This window comes from Physeter macrocephalus, chromosome 7 (genome assembly GCF_002837175.3).
Source record: "Physeter macrocephalus isolate SW-GA chromosome 7, ASM283717v5, whole genome shotgun sequence".
In the NCBI taxonomy this organism is placed as follows: domain Eukaryota; kingdom Metazoa; phylum Chordata; class Mammalia; order Artiodactyla; family Physeteridae; genus Physeter; species Physeter macrocephalus.
Window position 1 is genome coordinate 106,710,833 of NC_041220.1, and position 20,386 is coordinate 106,731,218.

The window sequence follows — 20,386 nt, forward strand, 5'->3', positions numbered from 1 at the left end:
ATGATGGCCATTCTGACCGGTGTGTGGTGATATCTCATTGTAGTTTTGATTTGCATTTCTCTGATGATTAATGATGTTGAGCATTCTTTCATGTGTTTGTTGGCAATCTGTATATCTTCTTTGGAGAAATGTCTATTTAGGTCTTCTGCCCATTTTTGGATTGAGTTGTTTGTTTTTTTGATATCGAGATGCATGAGCTGATTGTATATTTTGGAGGTTAGTCCTTTCTCAGTTGCTTCATTTGCAAATATTTTCTCCCATTCTGAGGGTTGTCTTTTGGTCTTGTTTATGGTATCCTTTGCTGTGCAAAAGCTTTTAAGTTTCATTAGGTCCCATTTGTTTATTTTTGTTTTTATTTCCATTCCTCTAGGAGGTGGGTCAAAAAGGATCTTGCTGTGATTTATGTCATAGAGTGTTCTGCCTGTTTTCCTCTAAGAGGTTGATAGTGTCTGGCCTTACATTTAGGTCTTTAATCCATTTTGAGTTTATTTTTGTGTATGGTGTTAGGGAGTGGGTTTGTCCATTCTGCATAAATTTTCGAGCTCCTCCTGGGAGGGAGCCGGGCTCTGCGTCTGCACTGCCTGAGACAGTGACACACAGGAGAGACAATGCCCGAAGCCTGGGGCTGGTGCTCTGGGCTGCAGGGGAGGCAGGCCCTGAGTGATGCAATTTGCGAGTCATTCTGACTGTGGGAAGTGCCACAAACGCGCGCGCTGCAGAGAGACAAGGAGAGGCAGCCAGAGCCGCCTTCATTTTCAAATCTGTAAAACTCAGATAAACCTGAGAGGGCAGCTCTGAGCGGTGAATGAGATAAGACTTACAGAATGTCTCTGTCACTCAGGAGGCTTCTTGAACGCCTATGACAGGAACACAAATCAGACTGGCTGACACCCGAAAGGGAATTAGTTGGCTCACATGACTGAAATGTAATTCAGTTGAATCCGGTAGCTCCTATGATGTCATAAGAAAATGCATCTGTCATCTCTGCTCTCAGCTCTGCCTTGCTCTGTGTTGGCTTCATGCACAGGTAGCCTCTCCCCACATGGGGGCAAGATGGTCCCTGCAGCTCAGACAGATGTGGTTCCTACTGTGCATCCCCAGAACAGACGTCTTCCAACAGTCCTAGTACAAGTCCCAGACCTGAATCTCACTTACCTGAGTGAGGTTGCAAACCATCGAGGCTTCTCAAACAGAGCCAGTTCTGCTCCCTCAGGGACATTTGACAATGTCTGGATATATTGCTGGTTGTCACAGCTGAAGACTGCTACTGGTACCTCGTAGAGGCCAGGGATGCTGCTAAACATCCTACAATGCACAGGACAGCCTCCCACCACAAAGAATTTTCTTGCCCCAAATGTTAATAACACCGAGGGTGAAAAATCCTGGTAAATAACATTCTCATGCACTGGATTAACCATTTTAAAATTACTATATTATGCACCCATTCCTGAAGCTACAGTGGGGTGTAGACGTGACGACTACCAGCCCCCACACTGTGAATGAATCCAGGAAGGTTTCTTGGAGGAAACTCAAGGGCCTCCCACCAGGAGAAGAAGGATGCATATTGAACAAGCACCTACAACCAGCATCCCTAACATCGCACCGAGCAAATAGCAGGTTCTCAAAAGTATTAATTTTCTCCTCATCTTTTTCTACTTCAGTCTTTTAAAATGTGTCTTTATTTTACAGCAGTAGGAAAGAACTTTAGGTCTCTAGATGCCAGTTGGAGGAGCCTGCAGTGCAGGTGGCAAGCACGTATTAGTCAACTCAAGCACCATAGCAAAACACCACAGATTGGGCAGCTTGAACAACAGAAATTTGTTCTCTCACAGTTATGGAGGCTGGATGTCCAGGATCAAAGTGTCAGCAGGGTTGGTTGCTCTTGAGGCCTCTCTCCTTGTAGATGGCCCTCTTCTCACTGTATGCTCAGATGGCTCTTGTCTCTATTCCAGAGTGCTTTTGGTGTCCATTCCTCTACTTATGAAGACACGGATCCTATTGGATTAGGGCCCCACCCTTATGACCTTGTTTAATCTTAATCACTTCCTTAAACATCCTGTCTCCAAATACAGTCATGTTGGGAGCTAGAGCTTCAACATATGAGTTCTGGGGGACACAATTCAGTCCATAGTTGAGCACCTACACTGGTTGCTGACCATTGCCTCTTTTAGGCTGGAATTGTCTTAGGGAGTTGAGTTTCCCAAAAGCAGAGTCTGAGGCAGGGCTTGGGATATACATATTTTGTGGAGAGAGAGGACTCTTCAGGAGTCCCCTTTGAGGTGAAGGAAGCAGAAGAGCAGAAAGACCCCAACCTGGCTGTGCTCCTAAGTAGAATCTGGCCTTGGCTGGTCCACAGGATCTGGAGCATGAATCCCACCTCAGAGCTAGGCCATCTGAGGCAGGGGTATGCATTCACCTCCCACCACTATTTAGTCATTGCTTTTAGGCTGCTCTGGTGCAAGGGGACCCATCTCTGAGCCAAGGTCAATCTTCTGGAGAAGGGTCAACCACGAGCCTTTAGCAGCTAACATGAACACACCTTCAGTGTGGGAATGGAGATCTGAGGGCTAGAGAGAGATCAGCCAGGACAACTGAATCTCAGGCACTGATGCTCTCAGGCTTGGAAGACTTGCTTAACCTAATGAGAATGGCAAGAACTCTGGGAGAAGGAAGCCACCTTGGGGTTCAGAATAGGCCTGGACGTGGTGGACAAGACCAGAGAACCTCAGGAAGGCAGAGTTCCAAAGTCTCAAACAAAGGGAGTCAGCAAACCCAAAACATGGAGCTTCTCCAGTACAAGTTGTTTGTGTATCATCTGTTGGCCTTATGGACATAGTCCATTTGGTATTATAGACGCATGAGCTGCGACATGATAGTTAAAAGTCATAACAAATCTTTACTTCAGCCCTCCGCTGCCCACCACACATCTGTACAAACCAAATTCTGGCCTCCTCTGAGTGCACGTAGGACTTAGCGTTTCCCTCTGTTACATCACTTAGCATTTTGTGTTATAATAATATAATTATATGCCTGTCTCTTCTCCTGAAAGGGGAGCTCCTCAGTGTAAGATCCATGTATATATATGAGCCCCAGCACAAGGCATAGAAGCTTGTACACAGCAGGCAAGCAATAAATGTTTGTTGAACGGATGGAAGGATGGCTGGATGGAAGAATGCTCGATGCTTGAATTTTTTCTACCATAACTCCCCAAAGTGGCCATCCTTCTCCTGCTTGCATACTTTTTATTCACTCATACATTTATTTTTCTCAACAAATATTTAGGGAGCACTTGCTATGTGCCAAGCACTTGGCGGTGAACAAAGTTGACAAAGTCCCTGTGATAACAGCTCTCCAGGGAGAGGGAACAGCCAAGTGCAAAGTCCTGGGAGAGGAATGGGCTCGGCTTCTTTGAAGATAAGACAGGAGGTCAGTGTAGCTGGAGCTGAGTCTGCGAGTAGAAAGTGAAGCCTGAGAGGTCACTGGGGTCGGATCCTGAGGACATTGTGGGGCAAGGTTGGGTGTTTGGCTTTGACTCAGAGTAAGATGGGAAGTTACTAGAGTATTTTAAGTTAAGACCTGATCTGACTCACATTTTGAAAGGCTTGCTGTTATCAGTGGATTCGGAGAGGCTGGTTAGGAGCATCTTGCAATAAGTCAGGTGAAGTGATTTGGTTTGCACCGGGTTTGTCATGAGACACAGTGAGAGACAGAATTCTTTGAACTCTGGATATAGTTTGACAGTAGAGAAAACAAGCCTTGCTCATGGACTATGTGGGAAGTGAGAGAGAGAAATAATAATGCTAAAGTTTTTGGCCTGAACAACCAAAAGGAGTAAGGATTGTATTGCTTTTTGAGGTAGGAAGCCCTTGAGAGGAACAGGATTTTGGGGGAAAGGAAGAGGAACAACAACAGAAACTCAGTTTTAGGTATATTAAGTTTGGATTGTCTGTTAGCCCTGCCAGTGGAGATGTCAAATACACAGTTAGATTTGTGAATCTAAGAGCTCAGATGTAAATCTGGATGTTGTCTGTACATAGGTGACACTTAAAGCCAGGACATTACCTAGGAGTATATAGAGGCCAAGGGAATAGGCTCAAGGGCTGAGCCTGGGAGCCCTCCGGTATTCAGAGGGTTGGGAGATGTTAAGCATCAGCCAACAAGGTAGGAGCAGTCCCACCACGGAATGAGATCTAGAGAGTGAGTGAAAGAGGTAGTGATCAACTGTGTCCCCCACAGCCAAGGAAAGAAGGCCAGCTTGAGCTCTGAGTGGTGGATTGAGCAACATGGAGGTGGCTGGTTGCCTCGACAAGAGCTGTTTCAAGGGCACAGAGGAGGAGACAGTCATGGGAGTGGGTTTAAGAGAGAAAGAGACAAGAACTGGAGACAGTGAGCGTGGACCACTCTTTGAGGAGTTTTACTCTAAAGTGGAACAGAGAGAATGATGTGATAAATGGAGGAAGACATAGGGTCAGGAGAATTGTTTGTGTTTTGTTTTAAGATGGGAGCTACAGCAGCGTGTTAATGAGATGTTCCAGCGGAGGGGGGAAAATGGATAGTCGGGGGCAAGGGGTGAAACTCGCTGAAGCAATATTCTCGAGCAGGTCGGGGTGGGTGGGGAACTAGTAGGTAATTGGAGGGATCGATTTCAGATAGGAGTGGGGAGCATCCATCTGTAGAAACAGGAAGGAAGGCAGAGTGTGTGGGCGCAGATGCAGGTAAGTCTGTCCACGTGGAAGGAACATGTGGAGGGTCTTTTCGGATTTCCTCTGCTTTCTTGGTGGAAGAGAAAGCAAGGTCATCAGCTGGGAAAAGGGACAAGGGGATTAAAAGAGAGAGAAGATATAGAAATAGTCCCCTAGGGGACCAGGGGATTGAACAAACCAGGAAACTCTAGAATGGTTGCTAGGGGACCCTAAAGTCTGCTGGAGATGAGTGGTCATGAATTTCAAGTGAGACCAGTCAACATATTTCTGTGTTTTTCCCAGCCAAAATGAGTTTTGTACGCATGTGCAAGGTAGGCTGAGCTCTAACCAGGGCTGGGCTTTTGTCAGACACATAGAATGAAGGGGGTGGGTCACTGAATCAAGGAGTTGAGGGTGTATGAATATTTAAAATGATGGACCTTGCAATTCAAACTGGATAAGAAGAAATGGACAGACATGAGGAGGGTGAGAGATGGTAGAAGCTAGATACCATCTTGGCTTACAGGCTTGGTCAGGCTAAAGAATTGTTGGAAGGGTAAGTGGTAGGAGCCAGTCTCTCTAGAGTTTCCCACATTTCACTAGGACTTAATGAAAAGTACTTTGCAACTTTCCAAATCCAAACTGAAATAGCACTCCCTGTATCTTCCACCACTTGATCCTGGTCCTGTGCAGCATGTTAAAGCATAACATAGTGGGAGGCAGATCTCACACTTTCCCTGAGCTTTCTCTTGTCTAGGCTAAATGTCCCCCCTCCCTTTGGCCATTTCTCAAGGATGTGGGCTTCAATCTCCTCATTATCCTATTGCTCTTCCTTGAATTTGACCTCTTCTGCCAAGAGCTGATGATCTGGGCTGCACTGGGGAGATTCTTCACCACTGGAGAAGCTCAAAACAGTGAAGCCGGTGTCCGCAGTGGGGTTCCCAGGGGGCGCTGGAGTTCTGCTCTCAGAAACGGCATGGTGCGGGCCCCCCCTTGTTCTGCTCGATGTCATGCCTGGGAAAAATATGGAAACACAATGGTTAAAATCCCCGTCTCTGAACCTGAGTGAGCCAGCTTTGTGAATTATCTGCAAATAAGGTTTCTATCCTCACCGGGACACTGTCATGCTGGGGGTTATTTGGGGAAGGGATATGTTAATATGATGAACTTGCTTAGAGGGTGTGCACCCCAATTTGCAAATGTTTCAAATCAGACTTGAATGTGATTTTAACATCCCCTGCATAGCACAAAATACATCATCACATCTAGTGCAGGAGCTCAGACCAAAGCCCCGGGAGGCATCATTGGCTCCTCTCTTTCTCTCCACCTCTATCCAATTCATCAGTATTTTGGGTTCTGAACCCCAATTTCCAACATGTGTGGCGGGGAGGGAGTTCCCACACACCATCAAGCAATTCTCCGGACACCAGCTGGGTGTCCTATAATTCACCTCCATTCTGACACCATCTACCTAGAGATGGCATCAGCTTACAAGACTGAGGGCTCAGTCCTACAAGACTGCCCCCTCCCCCAGTTCAGACGCCAGTCACAAGCCCAGGTTGTCACCTGTGTTTCTGACCAACTGGCTATAGGTTAGAGGTTCCAACGACCCCCTGCCTCAGGTTTCAGGTTAAGGGTTTAGTCTCACAAGACTGCCCCCGCCCCAACTGCAGATGCTAATTGCAAGTCCAGTTGTCAGCTGTGCTTCTGACCCAATGGCTATAAGTCAGAGGTTCCAATGACCCCCCTCTTCCAGTTTGATTAATTTGCTAGAGCAGCTCACAGAACCCAGAGAAACATTTTCCTTAGTAGATCACTGGTTTATTATGGAAGGATATAATTCAGGAACAGCCAGATGGAAAAGATGCGTAGGGCAAGGTATGGGGAAAGGGCACGGAGCTTCCATGCTCTCCCTGAGTGCACCACTCTCTCCAAATCTGTTCATGTTCATCAGCCTGGAAGCTCTTCAAACACTGTCGTTTTGTGTTTTTATGGAAGCTTTATTACATAGGCACAGTTGCTCAGGTCACTGGCCATTGGTGATTGGACTCAATCTCCAGCCCCTCTCCTGTCTCTGGAGGTTGGGGATGGCATTGAAAGTCTCAACCTTCTGATCACGTGGTTGGCTCCACTGGCAACGATCCCCCACCCTTAGCTCCTTTCCAAAAGTCACCTCATTGACATAAACCCAGTTGTGGTGAAAAGGGGCTTGTTATGAATAACAGGATATCTATTTCATCTTTATGGCTCTGAAGCAATTTCAGGAACTGAGTACAAGAGTCTAAATATTATAACAAAAGATGCCCTCAAAAAAAAAAAAAAAAAAAAGATGCCCGCATTGCTCTCCTCACTTGGGAATTTCCACAGGTTTCAGGAACTGTGAGCTGGAAACCAGGGACAAAGACTGTGTATATTTTTGTTATTATACATCACAGTCAACAAATTCCCCCAGCTCAGTCTTCAAAACACGCCAAGATCTGGCGCTCCCACCACCGCTACCGGCTCTCTCCCTCCACTGCTACCATCCCGGTGCAAATTCCTATTAGCACTTGCCTGATCTATTGCAATATTCCCAGTTGTTCTCCCTGCTCCCACACGTACCCCTACAGCCCAGGGTTGACACAGAAGGCTAAGTGGTCAGGCCATGACACTTCTCTCCTTAGGATCTTCTAGTGGTTGCCTGTCTCACTCAGGGTAGAAACCCAAGCTCTCTCTGCCAGGATTGCTGTACCCCAGTGTCCATATGGCTCACGTCTGCTCTTTCTTCAAATCACGCACTGCACTGTCTTTAAGTCTGTGGTCAGGGGTTACCTTCTTGGGGAAGCCCTCCCTGGCCACTCTGTGTAAAAGTACACTCCCTTCCCTGCTTTCGTTTTCTGTACAGCATTTATCACCATCTGATATGCTACATATGTTTTATTTTTACTTGTTTATCGAGAAGAGCATAAAAGCAGGGACTTGGCCATGTTCATGGCTATGTGCCAGAACCTAGAATGATGCTCAGCACCCAGCCCACCCTCAAGCATGTGTTGAGTGAATGAATGTCAGCTGAATGAATAAATGATTGTTGAAAGATGAATGGCTGTGAATAAATGTGGCAGCCACCATTGTGAGCGGCCTTAGTATCCTGGTTCCTGGAAAGCCAAATCTCCCATTTAATAGCATGTGACCTTGGCCAAGTACGTAACTTCTACATCTGTTTCTTCATGTGAGAAATGGGGTAACAAGATTACTTGACTTCTAGGGTCTTCAGTGAGTATGAAACACTTAAAACAGTGCCTGGCACATCATAAGAACTCCGTGAATGTTAGCTATCACCATGGGTTTATTTTATTTCTTTTTAAATTAATTGAAGCTCTAAATATGTTCCAGGTGCCATCCTAAGCACTTTACATAAATCATTCTCATAGAAGCCTTACAAGATAGACATTATTATATCCATTTTACAGGGGGGTAAATCAAGGCTCAGAGAGAGTAAGAAACCTGCCCAAAGTTGTTCAATTAGTATGTGGCTGGGCTGTCCAAGCAGGAACATTATTGGACATGGATTCGGGCGAACAGCAGCTCTCCAGCCCATAGACGTAGAAGCTAAAGTGAGATTCAGGGCAGATCAGAGCCGGGCCACGTGGAGTAATTTGGGGTCCACATGACTTAGCTCCTAGATTCATTCCCTTCATTTCTGCAGCAAATATATCTGGGACACCTGCATATGCCGGGATCTGGCGTAGTTGCTGGGGCTACAGTGGCAAGACAAAGTCGCTGACCCCATAGCACTTACATTCTAGTAGGGGAAGGTGGACAACTAGCATAAAGCAAATAAATACAGAGGATAATTTTCTACAGTGCTGGGACTGCGAAGAAAATAGAACAGGGTGAGAGGATGGAGGGGGATGAGCTCTGCATTTGGGGGAAGCAGCCATGTCAAAGAGTGTCAGGAGGTTGCATTTGAGTTGAGACTTTAGTGAGATAAGACTCATGCAATGAATAGAGGGGCACCAAGGATGAGGGCCGTGAGTTAGGAAGCAGCCTGGCACACCTGAGGGACCGTGGGAAGGCTCATGAGCGTGAAGGTGAGAGGACGAGATGACGTGGCCAAAGCCATCTTATGGGGCTTCCCTGGTGGCGCAGTGGTTGAGAGTCCGCCTGCCGATGCAGGATCTCATGCAGGGCTTTATAGGCCCTGGTGAAGAGTTTATTCTAAGTGCAGTGGGAAGCCGCTAGCAGGTTTTAAGTAAGGAAAAAGTATGTCAGTGTGTGCTGTGAGAGGATAACTTTGGCTGCTCTGTGGACCATGAACTCCAGCAGGGCAAGAGTGTGTGTGAGCCTATTGAAGTTCTAGGAGTGTAGGATGGTGGTGGTCTGGACCACTGCCATATTGTGGGGCTGTAAATGGGAGAAGTGGTTTGATTTGGGATATATCTTGGAAGTGGTATAGATAGGACTCAGCGATGGATTGTATATGGGTCATGAAGAAGATAAAAGGTGTAAGGAGTTTTCCCAGATATTTGCCTAAGCCACTAGGAAGGTGGTAGCTTTTTAAATGAAAACGTCCATAGGAAGAGGGACTTGGCATGCCTGTTGGGGCGGGGAGGGACTTCGTAGCGGGAATTCAAGAATTCTATTTTAAATATGCTTGGTTTGAGATACCTACTAAATATGCTAGTGGAAGTGTCCAGGAGGCAGTTGGATATGTAAGTCTAGGGTTGAGAGGAGAGTCCGCATCCAGAGATACAGTTGGGAACGGTCATCGGTTAGAGGGATGAACCGGATGGAATCACCCGGGCAGGGAGTGTAGAGAGAGGTGAGACTCAGAGAGAGATGAGCCGGAGCTCTGGGCACCCCAAGTTTCAAGGCTCAGGGAGGTGAGGACAAACCAGCCTAGAGACTGAGAAGGTGAGGCTGGTGGGGAGAAAAATGGGAGAGGGTGCCATCCCAGATGTCCAGAGAAGACTGTGTTTCAAGAAAGAGGGTGTGGTCAACCACATCAAATGCTGCTGAGAGGTTGTACCAGGGGAAGGCAGAGAGTTGGCAGTTGTTTGTCAAGGTAGAGGTTGTTGATGAGCTTCACAAAGGCAATCTCCATAGAGTGGTAGAAATGATCTAATCAGAGTGTGGGTGAGGAAAGCCTAGAAGATGAGCAGACAACGTTCATGAAGGAGTTTCACTCTATTTTTTTTTTATTTTTTTTTAACATCTTTATTGGAGTATAACTGTTTTACAATAGTGTGCTAGTTTCTCCTTTACAACAAAGTGAATCAGTTATACATATACATATGTTCCCATATCTCTTCCCTCTTGCGTCTCCCTCCCTCCCACCCTCCCTATCCCACCCCTCTCATGGTCACAAAGCACAGAGGTGATCTCCCTGTGCTATGCGGCAGCTTCCCACTAGCTATCTAATTTACATTTGGTAGTGCATATATGTCCCTGCCACTCTCTCACTTCGTCACAGCTTACCCTTCCCCCTCCCCACGTCCTCAAGTCCATGCTCTAGTAGGTCTGTGTTTTATTCCCATCCTACCACTAATCTCTTCATGACATTTTTTTTCTTAGATTCCATATATATGTGTTAGCATACGGTATTTGTTTTTCTCCTTCTGACTTACTTCACTCTGTATGACAGACTCCAGGTCTATCCACCTCATTACAAATAACTCAGTTTCATTTCTTTTTATGGCTGAGTAATATTCCATTGTATATATGTGCCACATCTTCTTTATCCATTCATCTGTTGATGGACACTTAGGTTGCTTCCATGCCGTGACTGTCTTTAAATAAAAACCATTATTTCTCCTACTGGTTCCTTGGCTGCTGCTTCTGTTGTACAGATCTTCCTCAACTTACCATGGGGTTACGTCCCAGTAAACCCATGGTAAGTTGAAAATATCATAAATTGAAAATGCATTTAATACACCTGACGTGTCAAACATCACTGCTTAGCTACCGGTGTGAGATGATATCTCATTGTCATTTTGATTTGCATTTCTCTAATGAGTAATGATGTTGAGCATTCCTTCATGAGGAGTTTCACTCTAAAAGGGAGCCAAGACAAGGAGCAGAGGGTGAGGACCAAGAGAAACAATATTTAGACGTGTTTATATGGGAATGATTGCGTAGAGAGGGAACAAATCCTTTCCTGGGGTAGGGACGCACAATGACACTGATAGACCTTACATCACTGGGGCAGTTTCATCCAGTGCAGGTAGGTGGGTGAATTTGGTGGTGGGGGATGAAGTAGTCCTTGCCTCCTCCTCTGTGAACTGATGATTTCGTTAACACTGATAACTACAAGTGTTAAAGATGAAATGAGATGAAACAATTTCCATAAAAGCCATGCTCTTTCTTAGTGCTATACTAAAGGTATCACACCGAGTCTGCACCAAGGATTAAAATTCTCTAGAGGTGGACCCAAGAATCTCATAGTTGTATGTGCGGTTGGTAAATCTGATGCGCAACCAGACTGGAGAACCACTAAATAATGCTAGCATTATTATTATGGATATCATTAATATCATCCTAGTATCAGATGTCCAGTTTAACTGAAGTAGGGCAGTGGACAAAGTGTCTGGGGATAGTAATTGAGGTATGATTCCTAATCAAGCCCTTTATTTCTCATTGTCTACAGATTATATTAATTAATTTATTTATTTTTGCTGTGTTGGGTCTTCGTTTCTGTGCAAGGGCTTTCTCTAGTTGTGGTAAGCGGGGGCCACTCTTCATCGTGGTGCACGGGCCTCTCACTATCGTGGCCTCTCTTTTTGCGGAGCACAGGCTCTAGATGCGCAGGCTCAGTAGTTGTGGCTCACGGGCCTAGTTGCTCCGCGGCATGTGGGATCCTCCCAGATCAGGGCTCGAACACGTGTCCCCTGCATTAGCAGGCAGATTCTCAACCACTGCGCCACCAGGGAAGCCCTGTCTACAGATTATAGAACGTATTATTTTGTCCAACATCCAAGAATCCTCCAAATCTGGCCACAGCATCCCCCTCCTGCCTCTCCTCCCTCAACAATCTCTTCACAAACTTACCTTACACTAGCCTCTACAGCAACAGGGGTTTGTCCTATGTGGCCTCAAGGTGGGAACTGAGACCCAGAGGTGGAGCTACAGGGAGAATATTTGGGCATGTTGTGAGAAATATATATATATATATTTTTTACAGACAAGCTGCTACCACCCATGAGATGGAAGGTCCAAAAGGGAGAAGCAGCATTCCTGGGTTTAAAAGCCAGGGCCACACTTTAGTGAGCAGGTTTCTGGGACTACAGAGAGATGGCTAGGGCAGAGGAGGAGACACAGAGATGCTGGAATGGAGCACAGAGAGGGGGAAATACCCTGCTTCTCTCCTTCCCCGCCCTCTAGATGGACATCAGGCCTCTCATTGGCCAATCCTCCCAGGAAGCCAGAAGCAAGGGAGCCTGGGAAAGGTAGTTCCCCCTGAAACAGAGCCAGGCAGAGAAAGAAGGGAGCAGAGCGCAAACAGGCAAATGGTGGGCACAGTTCTGAGTTATACAATCTCATAGTTTCTATATCTTTACTTATAGAAGTCACAAATGGTCACTAATTGACTCGTGTGATTTATTTGCTGTCTGTGTTCCTCACTAGGCTCTAAAGCCCATGATGGGAGGACGGAGAGGACTCCCATATTCCTGGGGTAGACCCAGTGTCTAGCACTCCCTAAATACATGATGAGTGGAGCCCAAGTGAAAGCTTCTGTGAGGAGGGTCCAGGTCTTCCTGCCACTCCCTCCAACCATTGCCCCGCTTTCCTCTCAAGGCTGAAACAATAGTTCCTCAGAGGACTGACGGGAAGGGCCCTGAACATGGAGCAGTGCCATGGGGTGCAGGGTATTCACATCCTGCTTTGAGCTTTCACCAATAACAGAAATTAGTGCCTTCAGACTTATCTTTATTGAATCCTGAGGCTGTGACCTTCGGCATCAGAATAAGGGAGGTTACTCTAGATTGGAATTTTTGGTTTTGGGGTTTTTTTTTGCGGTACGCGGGCCTCTCACTGTTGTGGCCTCTCCCGTTGCGGAGCACAGGCTCCGGACGCGCAGGCTCAGCGGCCATGGCTCACGGGCCCAGCCGCTCCGCGGCATGTGGGATCCTCCTGGACCGGGGCACGAACCCGCGTCCCCTGCATCGGCAGGCGGACTCTCAACCACTGCGCCACCAGGAAAGCCCTGGAATTTTTGTTTTAAGTCTCTGCTAAATCACATTTTTTTGCCATCATAAGGTCCAGTTAAATTAATCTTTTGAAAGACTAATTTGAAATCATATTTATTTTTTAATAATTAATACGTTCATGTGACTTAACTTTCAAAAGGACCAATTATATATAAAGTCGAAAGTTTCGTTTTTGTTTCTGCCTTCTGTCTCCTCCTTGGAGACAATCAGTGTTACCAGCTTTTTGTGTATCTTTTCCAAGATTTGTGCCTATCTCTATACACACACACAAACACACACTTTATCACATAAGTTGTTGCATATTCTACATAAAGTTCTGTATCTTATTCTTTGCACTTAACAATACATCTTTGAGATTTTTCCATATCAGAATATAGAAGGCTACCTCTATTTTAATGTCTGCATAATATGCCACTTTATATATGTATAATAACTTATTTAAATAGCCCCTTATTAATGGACACTTGGGTTGTTTCAATCATTTGCTGTTATAGAAGAAGTTGCCTTGAGCAGGCTTTATACCATCCTAATTGAGCTGCAAAATTCACTAAGTTTGGGATTCTCCAAGAAGTTGTAGGAAAGGGAAAAAAAATTAATGAACAGCTTGAGATAAATCAAAAATAGTAAAAAGAACTTTGGCCCAGAAGTTAAGAGAACTAACTCCTACAAGTAATAACGATGTTCCCTTTCAAGCCCTAGCTTCTTACAATTTCTAAAACAGTTTAATACTGTTAAATCATTGAGTCTTTAGGGAAAAAGTATCCTGCGAGAGGCTGTTTCCCCAGCTACTTGATTCATTAGTTGTATGACCTAAAACAAGTCACTAATTTATCTGTGTCCTAGTTAACTTATCTATAGAGCAGAGATAAGAATAGTACCTACTTCATAGGGTCCTTTTGAGCAGTAAATGAGCTACTCATGTAAAATGCTTAGAATGGGGTCTGTCATATAGCAAAAGTTCAATTAGTGTGAGTTATTAAGATCATTTTGCAGATGAGGCAAGGAAAGCACAGAGCAATGAAGTACGAAGTCCCCTAGGTCATAAAAGAGAGAGCTGGTGCAGGAACCCAGGTCCCCAGGCCTCCAAACAAGTTATGCTTCTCAACCATGAGGTCTTAGGAATATGTTATATATTCATGTAAAACAGTGGTAGTGGTCCTAACAAGGAGCAATGAATAGTAAGACTTGCCAAAGGAATTTGGCTGACCTCGTTTGAGGGGATTAGCTCAGCCTCATGCTTCATGCTATAGTTCATCAAATTGAAGGTGCCATTAGGTATAAGAAGCATTGTTACATGAACTGCAAAGAAAGAAAGAAAGGAAGGAAAGAAGGAAGGAAGGAAGGAAGGAAGGAAGGAAGAAAGAAAGAAAGAAAGAAAGAAAGAAAGAAAGAAAGAAAAGAAAGAGGAAGAGAGGGAGGGAAGGAGGGAGAAAAACTCTGCCAACTGAAGTCACAGGATGCTGTAGGTGTGCTGATTAACAAGCTATTGCTCCCAGCTCCAAAAGTACCCTTCTGTGCTCTGCCCTGTGATGCAGGGGCTGAGACCTGCATGCCTCACCTGCCCTTTGCCACAGGGGCGCTAGAGGATGAGGGTACTCCCTTTAGTTTGCCTGAATTTCCTGCCAGCCCCAGCAGTGACCTAACCAGTTCCCTGTGTTAATTCTCTGTGAAACTAACTAGAGTAGTTTTCATTTCCCTGCCTGACATCTGACTCATGGATTGTAAGACGCATTTTGACTTTGTAATGTTAAATGAAGGTCTTAGAACCGATGAGATAAAATATTGCAACAGGGAGATTCATAGAATATCAGGGCTCACAGTGCCTTCGGAGGTGACCTAATCAACAGTGGTAATGAACCCAGAGGAAGGAAGTGCCTTGCTCAGGGTCATATGGCAAAGGTGGCAATGTTGGTGGGGAGGATCTGGATCCTGTTCTGGGGATACACAGGCCAGTGGCAGCCTCATCAAACCCCTCCTCTTCTTCCAGGAAATTGACTTTGCTGGTCAACAATGGGTTTGCAATTTCCGCCACGTTGCTGATGGCCTGTTCTCTCCACGCAGGAGCCTTTGAAATGCTCATCCTGGGACGCTTCATCATGGGCGTGGATGGAGGTGAGCCTTCACCATGGCAGGAGAGGGGGCAGTAACACATTCCTGGGGGAGGTTTCAAAATGTGAGGGGTACTTGTGGCTGTCACATGCATCCCTACTGATATTGAATTGGCAGAGACGGAGAACACAAGAACCCTGCATAAAGTGGGGCAGTCCCATGGGATGGACCACCCACCCACGATGCTCCTCTAATGGAGAAGCACTGACAGGGACGGACCCAAACCAACTCCAAAGACCTGGATGGTCTTCGGCACATCACGCATTCTATTTGTCATCTTCACCATAAAATTCATATTCCAAGTTGTCTGTGGTTTCCAGGGGGTTTTTATGAGGATTACGTTTCCTGTCTGGGCCTCTGACTCATTCATTCTTTTTTTTTTTTAACGATTTGTTTTGATTTGGACCATTTTTAAAGTCTTTATTGAATCTGTTACAATATTGCTTCTGTTTTATGTTTTGGTTTTTCGGCCTCGAGGCATGTGAGATTTTAGCTCCCCTACCAGGGATCGAACCCGCACCCCTGCATTGAAAGGCAAAGTCTTTAACCACTGTACCGCCAGGGAAGTCCCTCATTCATTCTTTCATTTATTCACCAAGCAGCATTTACGGAGCACATGCTGTGCCTGTGGTCTACACTGGGGACACAGTGGTGAACAGGACCCCCCAGTCCCTACACCTGGAGCTTACATTCTGGTGGGTGGACAGATATGTAATTAGATATACGAGGTAGATAATGGTAAGCCCTAGGAGGAAAAGAAGCAGCACAGGAAGATAGCAAGGGCTATTTTAATTTTTTATTTTTTTTACGGTACGTGGGCCTCTCACTGTTGTGGCCTCTCCCGTTGCAGAGCACAGGCTCCGGACGCACAGGCTCAGCGGCTATGGCTCACGGGCCTAGCGGCTCCGGGGCATGTGGGATCTTCCCGGACTGGGGCACGAACCCGTGTCCCCTGCATCAGCAGGCGGACTCTCAACCACTGTGCCACCAGAGAAGCCCAGCAGGGGCTATTTTAAATAGGACTCAGGGAAGGCTGCTTGGAGGAGGAAACAAATAATCAGAGACTGGAATGAACCAAGGGCAAGAAACAAATGAATACTGTGGGAATTGTGTACCTGGCGGAGAGAAGAGGATAGTGACCCCGAAGCGGAAGCATGCTTGGCAAGTTCAAAGAAGAGTCAGGAGGCCAGTGTGGTGGAGCTTGGTGAGCCAGGGGGAGAGTGGATGCAGATGAGTTGAAGAGGGGCCAGTCAGATCCCACAGGACTTTGTAGGTCACAGTGAGGACTGCGGATTTGTGCTGAGTGTGATGGGCAGCCGGGGGAGGGTTGAGAGGAATGTGACAAGAGTTGGTTTATGGTTCAATAAGATTCCTCCTATTTCTGTATAGAGAGAAGGTAGGGGGAGGGCAGGAGTGGGGTGGGAAGGCCATCCGTCCAGGGGTGATAGCTATGAGTAGGACAGGATGGCGGCGGTGGAAGTGGTAAGACATGGCCTGAGAGAGTAGGAGACTCAAAATATATTGTCAAAACCAACAAGCCAACCCTGCTTTCTTTCTAAATACACAAATCCGTAGAGTGTTACTTTCAGGCCTTTGTGGAAAGATCACAAGCTTTAGGATTAGAAACCCCTGGGATTGGATCCCACCTCTGCTATTTGCCAATTACTGACTTTTGATAAGTTACTGAATGGTTCTGAGCCTCAGTTTCCTCATCTGTAAAATGGAGGGCTGTTAACAGGCTGACATGAAGACGTGTGTGTGTGTGTGTGTGTCTGTGTGTATACATACACTGCCTAATGCTTCTGGAACCCTGTATGAAGTTGTTAAGGGCTAGTTCCCTTCCTTCTCCACCTTTTATAAGCTGAGGGCACCAGGTGTTATGAGTGACAGGAATGACAAGGGAGAGCATGAGAGGAAGAGGCCGTATAGCAGGTCACAGAGGAAGAGACTTCATTTATTTTCATTGCTTTGCTGGCAGGAAATAATTCAGGATTTTGTAATACCTCAAACTCTCACTATTCAAGTAGAAGGGAGAAGCCTGTAGAAAGAACATTAACTGGAGAGAATACTGGCTGGTGTTCATGTAGAATTTTCTAATTGACCAATCATGTTCATGAACTTCACCACCTTTGATCTCCCACTAATGCTGAAAGGCTGTTATATATATTTTTTCAACGGCCATGGTTTATTCACCACGATGGACTAAAAGCTGGGCATAGAACAAGCCTCGATAAGTTTGAAAAGATTGAAATCTTTTATTGAAATCATATAAGTATATTCTCTGACCACAGTATAATTAAATTAGAAATCACAAACAGTATCTAAGAACCCCCCCCAAATTTGGAAAATAATAAAAACATACCTCTAAGTATTACATGAGTCAAAGAGGAAGTTACAAGGGAAATTAAAAATATTTTATGCTCTAGAGCCCGGGAGTCACAGCTACTGAGCCCGCGTGCTGCAACTATTAGAAGCCCAAGCACCTAGAGCCCGTGCTCTGCAACGAGAGGCCACCGCAGTGAGAAGCCCGTGCGCCGCAACGGGGAGTTGCCCCCTGCTCGCCCCAGCTAGAGAGAGCCCGCGTGCAGCGGCGAGGACCCAACGCAGCCAAAAATAAAAATAAGTAAATAAAATTTAAAAATATATTTTTACGGAATGATAATGAAAAGGCAGCATATCAAAATTTGTGGAATGAAGTTAGAGGAAAAGCTATGAATTTTAATCCTTATATTAGAAAAGAACAGGATTTGGTAAACTACGTCCCTTGGGACAAATTTGGCCTGTAGACAGTTTTTTATGGCCTGTGAGCCAGAGGGTTGCATGCTAAGTGAATTAAGTCAGACAGAGAAAGACAAATACTGTATTTTTTCAATTATACGTGGAATGTAGCAAAAAAAAAATCAAATGAACAAACATAGCAAAACAGAAATAGACTCATAGATATAGAGAAAAATGGGTGGCTGCCAAAGGGGAAAGGGGTGGGGCATTGGGCAAAATAGGTGACAGAGACTAAGAGGTTCAAACTTCCAGTTATAAAATAAATAAATCATGGGATGGAATGTACAGCATAGAGTGTATAGTCAATGCTATTGCAATAACTTTGTATAATGACAGATCATAAATAGACTTAGTGGTGATCATTTTGCAATGCATAAAAATATTGAATCACTACATTGTACACCTGAAGCTAATATAATATTATAAGCCAACTGTACCTCAATGAAACGCTGTCTTGTTGTCATTTTACATATGAGGGCCCTGAGGCTCAGAAACGTGAGACAGTAAAGTGGTTAAGGGTGAGGGCTATGTGTTAAGCCGGCCTGGGTTCTGACACTTACCAAGGTTAACTTCATCAGTTAGGTTTTGCTGCATTAAAAAACAAAACAAAACCATGGGCTTCTCTGGTGGCACAGTGGTTGAGAGTCCGCCCGCCGATGCAGGGGACACGGGTTTGTGCCCCGGTCCGGGAAGATCCCACATGCCGCGGAGCGGCTGGGCCCATGAGCCATGGCCGCTGAGCCTGCGCGTTCGGGGCCTGTGCTCCGCAATGGGAGAGACCACAACAGTGAGAGGCCCGCGTACCGCAAAAAAACCCCAAAAACAAGAAAAACCAAAAACATAATGGCTTAAGGCAATAATTCTTTTGCTGAGCTTACAGTTCTGAGGGTTGGTGGGGCAATTCTAATCTGGGCCAGCCCTGCTGGGCTCTACTGGGCTCTCTCTCCCATGGCTGAGGTTGGCTGCGGGCCAGTCAGTGGCTGAATGACCTTGGATGTTCTCAGGCTCATGTTTGGTTGCCAGCAGGTGGGCTGGTCTTGGGATCCCGAGGGCTGGCTTTTCTCTGTTCCACGTGGTCTCTCACCCCCAGACGGGGTGACCCAGCCTCTTCCATGGGGTTTTCAGGGTTCCAATGAGCACCAAGCAGAGCAAGTCCCAGTGTGCATGTGCTTATCAAGTCTGCTTGGACACATCTGCCAGAGTCCCACTGGCCAAGGTGAGTCCCGTGATCGGATGCAGAGTCAGGGTCAGAGGCATCTAACCACCCAAGGATGTGGACTCAGGGAGCATGGAAAAGTGCAGGCCACACAGCAGCAGTCTGCCTCCCTGTCTTATCCCCTTTCTTTCATCTGGCAAAGGGGAATACTCCTAAGCCTCCCTTGTTAGGGAATGTAAAACTTAATGGTATGCTGTGTGTGCAGAACAAGTACATTCCAGGCCCCCATTACCTTTCCCCAACACCAATAATGATATTGTTGCCATTATTGTTGTTGTTATCATTTTTATTCTTAGTTAATACAATGCAGATCCAGGATTTGGACCAATGGTCGGGTTTCAAAGACCCTGCCTGCTCAGGAGAAAGGGTGGCAAGATGGGAGCATCTAAAAGTCCTTTTCTAATGGAGGCCACTGAAGTCTCTCTTTCTGGCAGTTTTTTATTTTACCCATTTAGCCTCGTTCCTGCTGCTTTGCTTGTCTAGCTATTCTGGGAGAGGTGACACTTACTAGTTACACATAACTGGTTGCTCTCTGAATTTCCTTAATTAAAAATAAACTGAGGGCTTCCCTGGTGGCGCAGTGGTTGAGAATCCGCCTGTCGATGCAGGGTACACGGGTTCGTGCCCCGGTCCGGGAAGATCCCACATGCCGCGGAGCGGCTAGGCCCGTGAGCCATGGCCGCTGAGCCTGCGCGTCCGGAGCCTGTGCTCCGCAACTGGAGAGGCCACAACAGTGAGAGGCCCGTGTACCACAAAAAAAAAAAAAAGAAAAAAAAAAACTGAGTATCTTTTCCGACCACAATGCTATGAGACTAGATATAAATTACAGGAAAAGAACTGTAAAAAATACAAACACATGGAGGCTAAACAATATGCTACTAAATAACCAAGAGATCACTGAAGAAATCAAAGAGGAAATCAAAATATACCTAGAAACAAAAGACGATGAAAACACCATGGCCCAAAACCTATGGGATGCAGCAAAAGCAGTTCCAAGAGGGAGGTTTACAGCAAAACAATCCTACCTCAAGAAACAAGAAAAATCTCAGATAAAAAACCTAACCTTACACCTAAAGCAATTAGAGAGAGAAGAACAAAAAAAACCCCCAAAGTTAGCAGGAGGAAAGAAATCATAAAGATCAGATCAGAAATAAATGAAAAAGAAATGAAGGAAATGATAGCAAAGATCAATAAAACTAAAAGCTTGTTCATTGAGAATATAAACAAAATTGATAAACCATTAGCCAGACTCATCAAGAAGAAAAGGAAGAAGACTCAAATCAACAGAATTAGAAATGAAAAAGGAGTAGTAACAACTAACAATGCAGAAATACAAAGGATCATGAGAGATTACTACAAGCAACTCTATGCCAATAAAATGGACAACCTCGAAGAAATGGACAAATTCTTAGAAA

At 45.6% G+C, this 20,386-nt stretch overlaps 1 protein-coding gene across 1 annotated transcript in view; it reads left to right on the forward strand.

Moving 5' to 3' along the window:
• The window catches only part of SLC2A9 (solute carrier family 2 member 9), a 196,241-nt gene that overhangs the window by 29,830 nt on the left and 146,025 nt on the right, over nt 1–20,386 (forward strand). Inside the window, exon 4 of the mRNA XM_024119533.3 lies at nt 14,856–14,980. Coding sequence (XP_023975301.1) covers nt 14,856–14,980 — 125 coding nt within the window. The remainder of the gene's footprint in view (nt 1–14,855; nt 14,981–20,386) is intronic.